This window comes from Carcharhinus amblyrhynchos, chromosome 7 (assembly GCF_965287045.1).
Source record: "Carcharhinus amblyrhynchos chromosome 7, sCarAmb.v2.hapA, whole genome shotgun sequence".
Taxonomy (NCBI): domain Eukaryota; kingdom Metazoa; phylum Chordata; class Chondrichthyes; order Carcharhiniformes; family Carcharhinidae; genus Carcharhinus; species Carcharhinus amblyrhynchos.
In genome coordinates this window covers 19,409,544-19,427,802 of record NC_137330.1, presented here as the reverse complement: position 1 = coordinate 19,427,802, position 18,259 = coordinate 19,409,544, and the positions used below count along the sequence as shown (strand labels likewise).

At 42.1% G+C, this 18,259-nt stretch overlaps 1 protein-coding gene across 23 annotated transcripts in view; it reads left to right on the top strand.

Moving 5' to 3' along the window:
• LOC145344815 (regulating synaptic membrane exocytosis protein 1-like) overlaps window positions 1–18,259 on the top strand; it is a 743,305-nt gene that overhangs the window by 626,496 nt on the left and 98,550 nt on the right. For 14 of the 23 annotated variants that reach the window (XM_080191997.1, XM_080191995.1, XM_080191990.1 and 11 more), the window contains one exon: window positions 4,559–4,657. The exons of the other annotated variants lie outside the window; for them this stretch is intronic. In XM_080191997.1, coding sequence (XP_080048123.1) covers window positions 4,559–4,657 — 99 coding nt within the window. The remainder of the gene's footprint in view (window positions 1–4,558; window positions 4,658–18,259) is intronic. 23 annotated transcript variants of the gene reach the window in all.

Genomic DNA, 18,259 nt, shown 5'->3' with positions numbered 1-18,259 from the left:
TGACCATCCCTAATTAATCCATGACTTTTCGAGTGGATATTAATTCTTTCCTTTAGAATTTTCTCCAATAGTTTCCTGATCACTGACGTCCGTAATTTCCTGGCTCATCTTTATCACCTTTCTTGAAAAGTGGAACTAATTAGTTGTCCTATGTCCTCTGGTACTTCTCCCGTGAGAAGTCCCACAACATCAGGTTAAAGTCTAACAGGTTTATTTGGTAGCAAAAGCCACCAGCTTTCAGGCCTCTGACCCTTCATCAGGTGAGTGGAGAGTTTTGATCACAAACAGTGGACGTAAAGACACACACTCAGTTTACAGAATACTGATTAGAATGCAAGTTTTTACAGCTAATCAAGTCTTAAAGGTGCAGACAATGTGAGTGGAGATAGCATTAAGCATAGGTTAAAGAGATGTGTATTGTCTCCGGACAGGACAGTAAGTGAGATTTTGCAAGCCCAGGCAAATCATGGGGATTACAAATAGTGTGACATGAACCCAAGATCCCGGTTGAAGCCATCCTCATGTATGCGGAACTTGGCTTATGACTGTCTCCTTGGCATCATGACTTGCCCTGTGGCCAGGGATGAATTGAAAATTTGTGTCAGAGCCCCTGAAACTTCCTGCCTCGCCTCTCACAGCAGCCTGGGACGCAATTCATCCAGGCTTGGGTACTTGTCCACTTTCATGCCCGTTAGAGCCTCCATTACATCATTTGTCTCACTAACTTGATCGAGTTTTTCAAGGAAATGGCGAGGATGATTGATATGGGGAGGGCAGTAGATATTGTCTACATGGACTTCAGTAAGGCCTTTGACAATGTCCCTCATGGCAGAATGGTCCAGAAGGTGAATTCACGTGGGATCAGAGGTGAGCTGGCAAGCTGGATACAGAACCGGCTCACTCATGGAAGACAGAGGGTAGCAGTGGAAGGATGCATTTCTGAATGGAGGGCTGTGATAAGTGGCATTCCTCAGGGATGAGTATTGGATCCTTTGCTGTTTGTGGTATATATAAATAATTTGGAGGAAAATGTAACTGGTTTGATTAGTAATTTTGCAGATGACACAAAGGTTGGAGGATTTGTGGATGGTGATGACGACCGTCAGAGGATACAGCAGGATACAGATCAATTGGAGACTTGGGCGGAGAGATGGCAGATAAAGTTTAATCTGGACAAATATGAGTAATGCATTTTGGAAGGTGTAATAAAGATATAGTAAACCGCAGATCCCTTAATAATATTGATAGGCAGAGGGATCTGAGTGTACTGCTACACATGTCACCGAAAGTGGCAACACAGGTGGAGAAGGTAGTCAAGAAGGCATATGGCATGCTTGGCTTCACCTGCCGGGGCACTGAGTTTAAAGATTGGCAAGTCATGTTGCAGCTTTATAGAACCTTTGTTAGGCTGCATTTGGAATATATGTTCAATTCTGGTCTCCACAGTGCCAGAAGGATGTGGAGGCTTTGGAGAGGATACAGAAAAGATTTGCCAGAATGTTGCCTGGTATGGAGGGCATTAGTTATAAGGAGAGGTTGGAGAAATTTGGTTTCTTCTCATTGGAACGACGGAGGTTGAGAGGCGACCTAATAGAAGTCTACCAAGTTATGGGAGACATGGACAGAATGGATAATCAGAAGCTTTTTCCCAGGGTGGAAGAGTCAATTACTTGGGGGCATAGGTTTAAGGTGTGAGGGACAAGTTTTAAAGGAGATGTATGAGGCAAGTTTTTTTATACAGAGGATAGTGGATGCCTGGAACTTGCTGTCAGGGAGATAGTGGAAGCAGGTACAATAGTGACTTTTAAGGGGCAATTGGACAAATACATGTATAGGATGGGAATGAAGGGATATCATCCCCAGAAGGGTAGGGAGTGTAAGTTCAATCGAGCAGTATGGTCGGTGCAGGCTTGGAGGGCCTTTGTTCGATTTTATCTGTAAAGTTCCTCAAAGTCCCTTCTCCTGAATTTTGTGCCAAAGTTCCCCTTTGCCCGAGTGAAGGCCAATGAGAAGTAGTCATTTAACACCCTTCCGATATTCTGCAACTTCACAAACAGATTGGCCTCTAATGGGCCCTTCTGTTTCCCTGGTGAACCTCCTTCCCTTCATACATTTATGTGGGGCGGCATGGCAGCACAGTGGTTAGCACTGCTGCTACACAGCTCCAGGGTCCTGGGTTCAATTCCCAGCTCGGGTCACTGTCTGTGTGGAGTTTGCACATTCTCCTCGTGTCTGTGTGGGTTTCCTCCGGGTGCTCCGGTTTCCTCCCACAGGCCAAAGATGTGCAGGTTAGGTTGATTGGCTATGCTAAGAAATTGCCCCTTAGTGTCCAGGGATGTGTAGGTTAGAGGGGATTAGTGGACATAATATGTAGGGATATGGGGGTAGGGCCTGGGTGGGATTGTGTTCGGTGCAGCCTTGATGGGCCGAAGGGCCTCTTTCTGCACTGTACGGTTCTATGATCTATAAGAATATCTTAGGATATTTGTCCTATTTGTCATCGGAGACAGGTTAAGGAGTGATTAAGATTCCTCCTCCTTCAGATATCATGTCCTAAGAGAGGATTGAGCCCCATGGACTTTTTTTGGATTGGTCCATTATTAAGCTTGGTTTGCCATTGTCTTCCACAGTATGATTGACCGGGAAATATAGAAGCATAGACAAGGGTCATGGGTGGAGAGGGGACTCATAATGTTAAAATGGTGGCGCGGGCTCGTTGGGCCGAAGGGCCTGTTTCCTGGGCTGTTTTGTTCTTTGTTCTTTGAAATGTTCTCATTCTTATGACCTGCTCCCAGAAGTTTTTACAAGCTTTTACAATCATTCTGTTTGGCTATATTATGAATGCACCTTCCAATATCATCAACTCCTGTAATCTGAAGCCTTTAGCCCAGAGATCGGAACACTCCCCACTGATCCACAAGACCACTTTGCATGATAAAGATTGCAGTTATTAATAATGGTTTAAATGCTGCCATGTTCACATAAGATAATAAAATGTTTCTGGGATTCATTCTTATTAAAGAAGATGGGAAATAGCCCCAAAACTATAGCCTAATATTAATGATGAGGAAATTTTGAGAGATAGTAATCCAGGACAAAATCAATTGGTATATGGAAAAATATGGGATAATTAATTTAAGTCAGTGGATTTATTAAAGGCACATTATGTTTAACTAATTTAATTGAGTTCTTTAATGTGGTAACAGAGATTGATGAGATTAGATGTTTTGTACATGAACTCTCAAAAGGCTTGTCATAAAGTATAACATAATAGACTTGTCAGCAAAATTGAAACTATAGGATCACATGTAACAGCATGGATTTGAAATTGATACTGCAATAACAACTGATATTTAATAGCCCGTTAACATAACAAAGTATTGCAAGGCATTTGACAGGTTCATCAGAAAAACCAAATCACTGAGCCAAGTAAGGAAATACAAGGTCAAAGAGTAGAGTGGTGAACTGGTCGAAACATAATACCCTCAGGGAGCATATTCCAGATCTGGTTGGGAAACTGAAGTGGAGATGCCGGCGTTGGACTGGGGTAAACACAGTAAGAAGTCTCACAACACCAGTTTAAAGTCCAACAGGTTTATTTGGTAGCAAAAGCCACTAGCTTTTGGAGCGTTTGGGAAACTGAAGGCTTAATCACCAGATGAAAACAGAAAGGAGTCACAGAATGGTTGTTTTTCAAGAGTTGTTTTTCAGATTGGAGAATGTGCAGTGATGTTCCTCAGGGTCAGTATTCGGATATAAACAAATGATCTGGGCTTGAGGTATCCAGGACATTATTTCAAAGTTTGCCAATGACACAGAATTGGGAAATCTCGTAAACAATAAGGAGGATAGCAACAGATTTCAGGAGGGCATTTATAAAGCCCAGGATCCCAAATGCTTTGCTTTCTTAAAGTGATTTGTGCACATATTCCTGCAGGTCCCCTTATTCCTACATCCTCTTTAGAATTGTATTGCCTTTCCTCATTCTTCCTACCAAAATTTACCATCTCGTTCTTCTCTGGATTGTATTTCATCTGTCATGTATCTATCCATCTACTAGCCTGTCGATGTGCTCCTGAAGTCTATCACTACCCTCCTCCTCAGTTCATTACAGTTTCAAGTTTTTTGTCATCTGAAATTTGTACACCCAAGTTTCAGTCATTAATATAGATTAAGGAAAGTTGGGGTGCTAATACTGATCTCTGGGGAATCCCAGTATGCCTTCCTCCAGTCTGGGAAACAAACCTTCACTTTTAGTATCTTTTCTGTCACTCAGCCAATTCTGTATCCATACTTCCATTGTCCCTCCTGTATCAGCCTGATACCAAGACTATGGATCTAGAAAATCCAATAATCTGCTCCCTGACTTCAAGCTGAATGCCCCTGAGCTTGAGCAAGGGAAAGATTAAAAAGGAGTACTGCTGTTCAGCACTATCCAGTGGCCCTTGCTGAAAGATTCATCTGCATGGATGTAAGTGAGAAGAGGGTGGTAATTGGCTGTGGTGCCTTCCACATTCAATTCGTTTGCCAACACTGACTGTCTGTGCTCACTGCCTAGGGTCACACATGAAGAATAGCCATTTGGGCGAGGTACCGGAGGGTGCCCAGTACCCTGCAACCTGTACTGAAACAGGAGTCAGCATCTTAAGGAGAGAAGGTGAGGAAATAAAAAGCAGGAAGTAAATGGGTCTGTCCTTCTTGAAGCATCATAATAGTATGAGCAGTTATGACAAGTGAGCATCATGGGTCTGCAAAGTGAAATTTATTGAATGCACAGTGTTTGTAACAACATTACGTAACTTTAAACATTAATAAGTGTGGACGTTCATATGATAGCTGACTGTAAATGGCATCTGAGAACATAATTCATCAAGATTTTTTCATGCTAACATTATTGAAATGTTGATACTGATTGAAAATGATTACAGAAGATGAGCAGGTGAATTGTTGGAAACTCAAAGTGAATAATGTGTTGCAAAATATGGTCCCCAGAAGGGTAGGGGGTTTTTGTTCAGTCGGGTAGCGTGGTCGGTGCAGGCTTGGAGGGCTGAAAGGCCTGTTCCTGCAGTGTAATTTTCTTTGTCCTTTTGTTCTTAAAAGATGGCAAATATGTTCAAACTTCAAAATTTGAACTGGTATGAACAGTACTTTTATTCACAATTTATATGCCTTCACAATATCTTCTATCATATGGCCATCCGTAGTTATGTTAAAAGTTTCACAAAGCCTTTGTAAACACATTGGTTTCAAATGGGGGTACCATACTCATACTAAGATGGCGGCGTGAGCTCATTGGGCCGAAGGGCCTGTTTCCCGTGCTGGGTTGTTCTTTGTTCTTTGTATTACATTGTAGGATGGGCCTGTAGCAGCTTTCTGTCTCGTAAGACAAAGGTTTGTGCCATGATGAGCAACCCTGTGTCAAATGTCACCTGGTGTGGCTCAGGAACCTCACTCTGGCATGCAGTCTCTCTGCCTCATTTATTGCAGAGGAAAACAGTGGCTGAGAAGATACATAATTTGCTGGCCTCTTTTTAACTGAATAAACTGTGCTGTTTTATAACACAATAGATCCCAGTTCCCCCAACCTGCACACATAAGAACATAAGAAATACGAGCAGGAGTAGGCCATCTAGCCCTTCGAGCCACCCCCGCCATTCAGTAAGATCATAGCTGATCTGAAGTGGATCAGTTCCACTTTCCTGCTTTCTCCCCATAACCCTTAATTCCCTTGTCTATCAGAAATCTATCTACCCATGACTTAAATTTATTCAGCAAGGTAGCCTCCACCACTTCACTGGGCAGAGAATTCCAGAGATTCACCACCCTTTGATTGAAGAAGTTCCTCCTCAACTCCGTTCTAAACTGTCCCCCCCTTATTTTGAGGCTGTGCCCTCTAGTTCTGCTATCCTTTCTAAGCGGGAAGAATCTCTCTACCTCTACCCTATCGAGCCCCTTCATTATCTTGTAAGTCTCTATAAGATCCCCCCTCAGCCTTCTAAACTCTAACGAGTACTGACCCAGTCTATTCAATCCCTACCACCTCAAACCTGTGTAGACAACATCCACGGTCTTTCCCTCATCAATCATTTTTGTCAAATCCTCGAAAAACTCAATCAAATTTGTGAGGCATGACCTCTCTGTAACAGATAAAGATATAAATACAATATATATATTTATATTGTACATATAAAAAAACATGTTTAGGCAGATTTTGGCAAGGTGTAAAAGTAACAGAGTTGTTGTGATGGGAGAATTTAATTTGACTGGGACTCACTTAGTCCTGGAGCGTGGATGGGGCAGAGTTTGTAAGGAGCATCCAGGAGGGCTTTCTGAAACAGTATGTAGTCCAACTAGGGAAGGGGCCATACTGGACCTGGTATTGGGGAATGAACCCAGCCGGGTGGTGGATGTTTCAGTAGGGGAATAGTTCAGGTACAGTGACCACAATTCAGTACGTTTTAAAGTACTGATGGATAAAGATAAGTGTAGTCCTCAAGCTAAGGTGCTAAATTGGGGGAAGGTTAATTACAACAATATTCGGCAGGAACTGAAGAATGTAGATTGGGGGCAGATTTCTGAGGGCAACTCAATATCTGGCATGTGAGAGGCTTTCAAGTGTTAGTTGACAGGGATTCAGGACCGGCACATTCCGGTAAGGATGAAGAATAAGTATGGCAAGCTTTGGGAACCTTGTGTTACGAGAGATGTTGTGAGCCTAGTCAGAGAAAAAGGAAGCTTTTGTCAAAGCTAGGAGGCTGGAAACATACGAGGCAAGTGTGGAATACAAGGAAAGTAGAAAGGAACTTAAGCAAGGAGTAAAAAGAGCTAAAAGGAGTCATGAAAAAGCATTGGCCAGCAGGATTAAGGAAAATCCCAAGGCTTTTTACAAATACATAAAGAGCAAGACAGTAGTCAGGGAGAGGGTTGGCCCACTCAAGGACAAGGGAGGGAATTTATATGTGGAGCCAGAGGAAACGGGCACGGTATTAATGAGTACTTTGTGTCAGTATTCACCAAAGAGAAGGACTTGGTGGATGATGAGTGGGAAAGGATGCATAGATACTTTGAGTCATGTTGAGATCAAAAGGAGAAGGTATTGGGGTTTTTGAGAAACATCAAGGTAGACAAGTCTCCAGGGCCTGAATACCAAGAGAAGCAAGAGAGGAAATTGCTGGGGCCTTGAGAGAAATCTTTGCATCCTCACTGGCTACAGGGGAGGTCCCAGAGGATTGAAGAATAGCCAGTGTTGTTCCTTTGTTTAAGAAGGGTAGCAAGAATAATCCAGGTAATTATAGGATGGTGAGCCTTACTTACATCAGTGGTAGGGAAATTATTGGAGAGGATTCTTTGAGACAGGATTTATTCCCACTTGGAAATAAGTGGACGTATTAGTGAGAGACAACATGGTTTTGTGAAGGGGAGGTCATGCCTCATGAACTTGATCAAATTTTTCAAGGAAGTGACGAAGATGATTGATGAGGATAGGGCAGTGAATGTTGTCTACATGGACTTCAGTAAGACCTTTAACAAGGTCCCTCATGGCAGACTGGTGTAGAAGGTGAAGTTACATGGGATCAGAGGTGAGTTAGCAAGGTAGATACAGAACTGGCTCGGTCAAAAAAGACAGAGGGTAGCAGTGCAAGAGTGCATTTCTGAATGGAGGGCTGTGACAAGTGGTGTTCCTCAGGGATCAGTGCTGGGACCTTTGCTCTTTGTAATATATATAAATGACTTGGAGGAAAATATAACTGAATTGATGGTAAGTTTGCAGACGACACAAAAGTTGGTGGATTTGCGGATAGCAGTGAGGACCATCAGAGGATACAGCACGATATAGATCAGTTGGAGACTTGGGCGGAGAGATGGCAAATGGAGTTTTATCTGGACAAATGTGAAGTAATGCATTTTGGAAGGTCAGTAAATATACAGTATACAGTAAATGGCAGAACCCTGAAGAATATTGATAGGCAAAGGGATCTGGGTGTACAGGTACACAGGTCACTGGAAGTGGCAATGCAGATGGAGAAGGTAGTCAAGAAGGCATATGGCATGCTTGCCTTCATCAGCCGGGGCATTGAATTTAAAAATTGGCAAGTCATGTTGACGCTTTATAGAATCTTAGTGAGGCTGCATTTGGAATATAGTGTTCAGTTCTGGTCGCACACTAACAGAAGGATGTGGATGCTTTGGAAAGGCTACAGAAAAGATTTACCAGGATGTTGCCTGGTATGGAGAGCATGAGCTATGAGGAGAGGTTGGAGAAACTTGGTTTGTTCTCACTGGAGCAACAGAGGTTGAGAGGAGACCTGATAGAAGTCTACAAGATTATGAGAGGCATGGACAGAGTGGATAGTCAGAAGCTTTTTCCCAGGGTGGAAGAGTCAATTATTAGAGGGCATAGGTTTAAGGTGTGAGGGGCAAGTTTTAAACGAGAAGTACAGGGCAGATTTTTTACACAGAGAGTGGTGGGTGCCTGGAAATCATTGCCGGGGGAGGTAGTGGAAGTGGATATGGTAGTGACTTCTAAGGGGCGTCTTGACAAGTACACGAATGAGAAGGGAATGGAGGGATATGGTCTCAGAAGTATAGAGGGTTTTAATTAAGTCAGGCAGCATGGTTGATGTAGGCTTTGAGGACCGAAGGGCCTGTTCCTATGCTGTAATTTTCTTTGTTCTTTGTTCTATCCTTAAAGCTCTCATTGGACGTACTTTCCTGTGGTACCACCATAATGAATTTTATAGCCCTCTTCACTGCACTTCCTCTTGCCCAAATGACTGTTCCAGTGAATGTTAAGAAAGTTTAATTTGTACTGGGAGATAAATACATGTCAGGAAATGGCTCCAAATCTCAAATCTTCAAAGTTGGATCTAACCTCGTCTATCAGATCTCTGGCAAGATTGTCACCTTCCCATCCTTTGACCTGGGCCTCAGTGGTATTGATCCTTTGGCTACATGACTAATTTATCTAGGAGTCTCTCACCCTGTAGATCGACAGCGGTGAGTGCATTCTTGGCTCCATAGTGTAGTTCCTTTCCAACTTTTGCGGCAACCCAGGACAAATAGCTATTCAGTTCAGGCAGTTATACTGAATTAACTACTGAGTTTGCACTCCCAATCAATCCCCTGATATCTTCTGGTATACTTCTTTTATCTCATATCCATGATTCAGAGCAATTCTGTAATTATTATCATCGCTGTTCTCTGCAATTGAACCTCAGCCTATTTAATAGCATTTGGCTGATTGTGGCATATTGAATGTAGCATTGTTAATAGGCCCGAAACATTGTAGGTTACCTCTAGGGACATCATTGTCATATCTTGAAGTTAAGTTGTAGCTTTCTCAATCTTAACTAACCCACCTGGGGGAGGCTGTACCATTTTTGGACATTGGGTAGGTTTTTGATATCATATACAATGCAGAAGAGACCATTTGGACCATCTTGTCTACACCGACACATTAGAAACACCTGAACTTCCACTTAATCCCATCTGGCAGCACTTGGCCCATAGCCCTGAATGTTACGATGTGCCAAGTGCTCATCCAAAAACTTCTTAAAGGATGTGAGGCAACCTGCCTCTACCACCCTCCCAGGCAGCGCATCCCAGACTGTCACCAGCTTCTGGTTAAAGAAGTTTTTCCTCACATCCCCGGTAAACCTCCTACCCCTCACCATGAACCTATGTCCCCTCATGACTGACCCTTCAACTAGGGAACAGCTGCTCCTTATATCCACTCCGTCCATATCTCTCATAATCTTGTATACCTTGATTAGGTCACTCCTCAATCTTCTGTGCTCCAACGAAAACAACCCAAGCTTATCCAACCTCTCTTCATAACTTAAATGTTCCATCCCAGGCAGCATCCTGGTGAATCTCCTGTCTATCCCCTTCAGTGTAATCACATCCTTTCCATCATGTGGTGACCAGAACTGCACACAGTACTCTTGCTGTGGCCTCACCAAAGTTCTATACAAATCCAACATGATTTCCCTGTTTTTGTAAGCTCGATTGATAAAGACAAGTGTCTTATGTGCCTTTTCCGTTGCCCTACTAACAAATCCACAGGTATTAAGGTGGTAACATCTCATATCTCAACTATCAAGTCTTACCTTTTACATGTTTACATAGTTCTTGACAATACTGATCCTCAAGGCCACGATCCATGACATTGAATAAATATTTTCACATACCCAGAATTTGAATTGTACATTCTTTCAATATCCAAATTGCCCTCTGAGTCTTTTTCATCTCTGAGTCCCATCTCAGAGGGTGTTATGAACAGGCTAACACTTTTATTTCCCATTTGAATCAGCATCCTATAAGGAGGCTATAGTATCAGGTTCCCCATTCTGTTGTCCCATCCTTACTCAGACAATCCAGAATCTAGATCAATGATTTGGATTGGTATGCCTGATCTTTTTAGGGGCACAAAAACCTTGTGCTCTGTCTCAGGTCCTCCCCATGATGCGATAGTTACTTATGTCTGATGACTGGAGGGGGGGGGGTCACTTGATCTGATATCCAGATTTTTGGTTTCTTTATTCACTCTTCTGATCCTCCACTGGGTAGCAGAACATACATGATTCCACAATAGTCATAGAGTCATAGACGTTCATCAGAGTAAACTGGAACCTGTGAAAATATTAATGCTGGCCCCCACCAATCGGGCGGTTGTCAGGTTTGTTAGGGTCCTCAGACATATTTAACTGTTTCCACTGACTTCCTGACTATACAAGTGCTCATGTATCACCTGTCACAACTACCACATATGATTCATGCCACCGTGGTTTGAGACCGCTATGCTCCAGTCCCATCTTTACCCTGTTGCCCATTTGTCGTACTTTTGAATGATTAGATTGATACTCCTTTCTACTGACACTCCCCACATACAGATCACCTCAATCAATATCATTCAAAATAACATCATGCATGGACTTAAAATATTCCCCAGTTCTTCATTTATCTGCATCCATCTTACGGATATTCCTTACCAGGTTTCCTGGATACTGGGCCCTTAAATTGTTCCAACCAAAATTATTTACTGTTTTTGCAATTTTACCTTTTCGTTGACATTTTTTGTGTCGAATTCTGTCCCAAATGTTTTGAAGTTATTTTCTCTATGGAGTATGTGTCAGTGCCATGATCGTTTAATGGTGCTGTTTGACGGTACTGGCCCCATTAACCATTTCATGCCATGTTGTCTGTCAAGTAGTGTGAGACCTGCTTGTCAATGTATAATGCAAGCTCTTCCAAACCCTTAAAAAGGTCTCTAATTTGGATTGATTTTCTACGTATTAGTTACTTCTCATATAACCTATTTGCATACTTCATACAGTATCTCAGTATCATGCCAACTCCTTCTTGATCCTCAGGCAATCTTGTCAAAAGATTTTGAAGTTTTTGCCCATCTTTCCACATATGATCCAGATGCCTTGTGTGCTGATCAGAGTATCAAATTCTGCTCCCTTAAAAACATAGAAAAGGACACAAATATTACCAAGACAAAGCTATTGATTTACTAGCTCATTTATACTTTTCTTTTGCTAGAATATACGTCAGTGCCAAGTCAAAATATTCCAGTTAATTGAATTACACTCAACATCAGAACTCCCCTTTTGTTGTTTAAGTTCCAGTCTTTATATTCTGAATGACTTAATTCCATTCAGTTTCTTCATGACATCTTTAAAACAGAAATCACACCTTTCTATCTGAATCCAGGCAAGTAACCTATTTTGATTGCTTGTTCTTTGTGTTAAATAGTATCATTTTTAAGCAGCACAGAATTATCCCAAATTCAGACAACAGCATTGTGGGCTTTCAAATTTCATGGAGTGCCCAGTTTATCTCTTCTTTTAAAAAAAAACTTTGTTCCTACATCCATAGCTACCCCCAAACTGTGTTTTTATTTTTTTCTTAGAATTCTTTTAAATGTCCCTTTTTTTCACCATTGTCGTTCTTGTTACCCATCAAATAAATCCCACCTTTAATTCTGTCCTGCCCTGTTCTCCTATCAGCTCCCCTAAAATGGCTCTTCTGATACCCTGTTCACTTCCTCACATCTCACCTCCACATCCCATTCATGGTCTTTTCCTTGAATGTTCATCTATCCCACTGGGTTATTTCCTACATCCCTAACTATAATAATCTGACAGTTGGTGACAAGAGAGACTTTCCCATTGAGCTCGCCTCGCTTCTTGATACAGTTTTCAACCTTCCTATATTCAAAATTTTCACTAGGGTGTGCTCTGTGTTTAGAACCATTTCTCCCATCGTGATCGGACACTAATTTTGAACACCCACACCATACATCCAACTAGAATGTTGTTGGGTCATTATGACAGTGTAATAATTCAAATCATTATCTGACAGTCCTAAAGCTGGTGCCGTTGCTAAAAGTTGTTCAGTCGTAGTGAATGCAGCCTTGTACTCTCTCACTCATTCTGTCCTTTGTAACTCCTCAGTAGATGCCCTCCCCCTTTTATCAGATTTCGATTCAGGCTGATAGTTGCTGCTATATTGAAAACCTGCAAATAAATTCTCAAATATCCTGAAGCTGCTGCAAATTTTGTTTTATTTGCAGTTACCTGCAAAACAAAAGCACAAAGATCCATCTTGCTTGGGTTAATTAGTCTGAACACATCTGACAATTCAAAACTTTAAAGTTTTGCAAGTGACATTTCCTGCTTAAAAAAAATCTTCAGTTGTTAACAGTCAAGGGTTAATTCTCTGCTAGTTTCAGAAGGGGTGGAGTAATGTTCTCAAAGGACATCATTACATCATCATCTATGGTCCAGGAATTATTTCTATTCAACACTCTCTCTCTTTTTATTCCCCAGTATCTCAATTCAAAATTGTCCTTTTCATGGTTTTAATTGCGTCATGAGTAAATCTATCAACCTGACAAGAAGTTTTAATTCGAGACCAATCCAACACAGGATTTGTCATAATCATTTCATACATCCCAAATTTTAATCAACCAATACAATTAAAACTACCTCAATCTCACATGTCAATTTGTACCCAGTTTAAAATTCCCATGTTTCTCAAAATATCCTGGAATCATGGCTATTGAAACATGAATCCAGGTAATCTATGAAAATAAACTTCATCAATTACACTTCCTCTTTTTTAATCTATTCGACTTAAATCACAAACTATGATCAGAAAATCGTGCAGAAAACATTAAAGCAGAGAAACTTGTCACCCACATTAAAGCAACAATCATTTCTGTAAGAATTCTCATGGTTTCATCGTTTAAGAATTACCTGGATAGTCACATGAGCAGCCTCGGAATGAGGGATACAAACGAATGGTCTAGTTGGACCAATCAGCAGCACAGGCTTGGAGGGCCGAAGGGTCTGTTTCCTGTGTTGTACTGTTCTTGTTCTTTGTTATGTTTTTAACCTCTTAAATTCCTGTTATTAAAACCCTTGAAGTTATCTCCCCAGATGGAAAATAAACAAATATGTGAATGTTCAGGTAAGCCAAGCAGAACTCCTTACTTTAAGGCTTCAACCTTTCCTTTAGATAGATATTAATTGGTACTTGATTTAAGAGGGAGCTTGTCTTTCTCAGATTTGATCCTAAAAAGCAGTTTTGAGTATTTTTACTGCATCTCCTCCCTATTCAATAATAAATTCAAATTCCGGCTTTTCGGTTGCCATCTTGTTGGTATTTGCCTTGTTGGCATTGGCCGCGGCCCGTGGTCTTGTTGACCATCGAATGCTCACATATTTTTTTAAAAAACTTGGGGGAGCTGCATCACCCTTTCACTCCCCTTGTCTGATCCACTTTACTTTTGGTTCAGAATTCACTCGTTAAATCAGCTGCAAGTTTGACGATAGCACTCAGCTGAGACTATTAATCAAGGATTATTCATACTCACCCCTATTCACAGCTGTCCAAAGCAAAATCTCAACTTCATCGCCAAATCTGTTACAGGCCTTTTATGATGATTTTCTTTTATCGAGGAAAAGGGGACACCCACTCCCGGTGGCCGTGAAGGTTAGAGTAACTGTACACATACCTTTAACATTTGATCTTCAAATGTGCAGCTTCTCATACTTACAGGGATTAAACTCCATCTGCCATTTCTCTACCCATAACTGCAACTGATCTATATCCTTTGACAACCTTCTACATTATCCACAACTCTACCTATGTTTCTGTCGCCTGCAAACTTACTAACCCACCCATGTACATTTTTATCCACGTCATTTATGTATATGGGGCAGCTATGGTTCTATGATATACCACAAACAGCAGAGGTCTCAGTACAGATCCCTGTGGAACATCACTAGTTACAGACCTCCAAGCCAGAAAAATACCCTGCCACTACCACTATGACTTCAGTGGACAAGCTTGTCGGAAGAAGGTTGGAGGAATAAAAATTTAACTTATTATCTAAATGGAAGGAAAAATCAAAATCTTTCCATGCTAGAATCTGGGTGTCCTCATGCATAAATCACAGAAAGTTAGTATGCAAGTCAGCAGGTAATAAGGAAGACAAATTGAATTTTGGCTTTCATTGCTCATGGAATAGAGTATAAAAGTAGGGAAGTACTGTTGTAACTGTATAGGACATTGGTGAGACTGTACCTGGAACGAAACCTGCGTATAGTTTTGTTCCCCTGACTTGAGGAAGGATGTAAATTAATTAGAGGCATGCAGCAACGTGCCCCTTTTACGGGCGAGGTTTTAGGGGATGAGATGATAAAGCAGGGTGAAGTATGCAAAACCTGGAGCTGAGCGTGGCCTTTCCAGTCAGTCTGGGACTAGAGTTGAAATGCTGTTAACACATTTCTTGCACTCTGCACAAAGTTTATTTGTTACAATAAATAGTTTAGAATCATAGAATATCTGCAGTGCAGAAGGAGGCCATTTTGTCCTTCAAGTCTGCACCAACCACAATCCCACTCAGACCCTATCCCCTTAACCCACATATTTACCCAGCTAGTTCCCCTGACACTAAGAGGCAATTATATGGCCAATCAACCTAACCTGCACATCTTTGGAGTGCAGGAGGAAACCAGAGCACCCAGAAGAAATCCACACATACAGAGGGAGAACGTGCAAACTCCACACAGACAGTGAACCGAGACTGGAATTGAACCCGGGTCCCTAGCACTATGAGGCAGCAGTGCTAAGCACTCTGCCATCATGCCGTCCAAACTGGTGGTCACCAATTCTCTGAGATATCACAAGGCAATGCAAAGAAGTCTCACTAGATTGATTCCAGGAATGAAGGATCTATCTTATGAAGAGAGATTTAGCAGTTCAGGCCTATACTCACTGGAGTTTAGAACAATGAGTGGAGTCCTAATTGAGATATATAAGATGCTAAATGGGCTTAACAATGGAGACGAGACTGGATGTTTCCACTTGTTGGACATCGTAGAACACTGTTCATTGTTTCAGGATAAGTTGTTGCAGATTTAAAACAGAAATAAACAGGAATTATTTCACTCAAAGAGTCAAGATCTGTGAAACTGTCTAACCCGAGTTCAGTGAACACTGCTGTACAAAACAAATTTGAGGAGGAGGATAGATATGTTTTTAATTAGAAGTAGGATGAAGGGTAAGGGGGATCAGGCAAGAAGGTGGAGATGAGACCGAGATGAGATCAGCCATGATCGTATTGAATGGCAGAGCAGGCTTGAGGGTCTAAATTGTTTACCCTGCTCCTAGTTCTTTTGTTCTTATTAAATAAATCCAGAGTTCTTGGATGAAAAGGGAGGTAGAAATTAAGATAAGGAAAACAAAGCTTGCTTTTGACAGGTGTCAGGTAGATAATGAAGCAGAGAACCAAGAGGAATTAGAGGTTTAGATAGGGTGGATGGTGATAGCCTGTTTCCTCGGATGGAGAAATCTAGCACGAGGGGGCATGGCTTTAAATTAAGGGGGGGTAGTTATAGGACGGATGTCAGGGGCAGGTTCTTTACCCAGAGGGTGGTGAGGGACTGGAATGCCCTGCCTGCTGCAGTTGTAAATGCGCCTAGTTTGGGGGCGTTTAAGAGATTGGTGGATAGGTTTATGGACGAAAAAGGAGTGGTTTAGATTAGTGGGTCAATGTTTTTTTTTAAAAATAAGACTGGTCGGCGCAACATTGTGGGCCGAAGGGCCTGTTCCGCGCTGTAATGTTCTATGTTCTATGTTCTATGAATACAGAAGGTTCAGAAGGGAAGTGAAAAAGCAAAATAGAGAAGCGAAGAGGGATTATGAGAAAAGACAGGCAGCCAACATAAAGGGGAATTCTGAAGTCTGCTATCGACATATAAATAGTAAAAGAGTGTAAAAAGGAGTAGGATTGATTAGGGACCTACAAGGGGATTACACATGGAGGCCAGGGCATAGCTAAGGTATTAATGAATATTTTGCATCTGTCTTCACCAAGGAGGTAGATGCTACCCTGAACATGGTGACAAACAAGGAAACTCTGTCCTCAAACTTGATAAGGAGGAAATATTGATTGAACTGTTGGCAAGGCACCAGGATTTGGTGAGGTACATTCAAGAATATTGAAGAAAATGGGAATGGAAATTTGGGTACTGGCTGTAATCTTCCCGTCTTCAATAAACTCAGGGAATGTATCAGAGGACTGGAGAATTGCACATGTTCCACCCTTGTTGCGAGTTTTGATGTCAGCCTTTTAATTGATTATAACTTTACCCTTCAAATAGCCAAACAAATCACAGAGTTCCCTTCAACAGCTGTTTTAATGCAAGAACATTGGAAAGCTACATTCACATCTCTAGCAAAGTTGAGTATTCCAAGATACATAGGTAATTATACTTGTAGTGGTGTTTCCCTGGGTTCTTTATTACCAAAAGGACTACAGTTCTTTATTGGGACCCTTAATGATCTAGATCTTGGTGTGCAGTTCCAAGTTTGTGAATGATACAAAACTTGGAAACATTGTAAACTGTGAAGAGAACTCTATAAAGTATTTGGATAAATACTTGGATAAATATATGGATGGGAAAGGAGTACAGGGATATGGGCAAAATGTGGACAATTGGGACTAGCTGGGAAGGCACTGTGGTCAGCATGGACTGGTTGGACCAAAGGGTTGTATTGCTCTGTGACTCTATAGACATGTTGATTGCATGGGCAGATAGGTGGCAGATGAAGTGGCGGTTGGTGACTAGTGGGGTGCCCCAGGGGTCGGTGCTGGGGCCTCAGCTATTTACCATTTATATAGATGATCTGGAGGAGGGAACCAAGTGCAGGGTGTCGAAATTTGCTGATGACACCAAGATTGGGGGAAAGGCAAATTGTGCGGAGGGTGTGGAGAGTCTGCAGAAGGATCTAGATAGGCTGGGTGAATGGGCCAGGAAATGGCAAATGGAATTTAATGTTGGCAAGTGTGAGGTGGTCCACTTTGGTAGGAAGAATGGTAGGAAGGACTATTACTTACGTGGCGAAAAACTGCAGCAGGCGACGGTGCAGAGGGACCTCGGGGTCCTTGTGCATGAGTCGCAAAAACCCAGCTTGCAGGTGCAGCAGGTGGTCAGGAAGGCGAATGGGATGCTGGCCTTCATAGCGAGGGGGATTGAATATAAAAGTAGGGAGGTCTTGCTGCAGCTGTATAGGGCATTGGTGAGGCCGCAGCTGGAGTACTGTGTGCAGTTTTGGGCGCCGCACCTGCGCAAGGATATTTTGGTCCTGGAGGGAGTGCAGAGGAGGTTTACTAGGCTGATACCGGAGTTGAGGGAATTGAGCTATGAGGAGAGGCTGAATAAACTAGGCTTGTACTCGTTAGAGTTTAGAAGAATGAGGGGAGATCTCATTGAGACGTATAAGATGATGAATGGGATGGATAGGATAGAGGTGGAGAGACTTTTCCCGCTCAGAAAGGACAGTAGGACTAGAGGGCACAGCCTCAAGATAAAAGGGGGGCAGTTTAGAACGGAGTTAAGGAGGAACTTCTTCACTCAAAGGGTGGTGAATCTCTGGAATTCTCTGCCCGTTGAAGTGGTGGAGGCTGCCTCGCTAAATATTTTTAAGACGCGGGTTGATGGGTTTTTGATAAGCGAGGGGATTAAGGGTTATGGGGAGAGGGCGGGAAAGTGGAACTGAGCCACGACAGATCAGCCATGATCTTACTGAATGGCGGGGCAGGCTCGAAGGGCTAGATGGCCTACTCCTGCTCCTATTTCTTATGTTCTTATGTTCTTATGAAATATGAGGTGATGCATTTTGGTAGGAAGAACATGGAGAGACAATATAAAATAAGGACAAAAATTCTTCAGTAGAGACC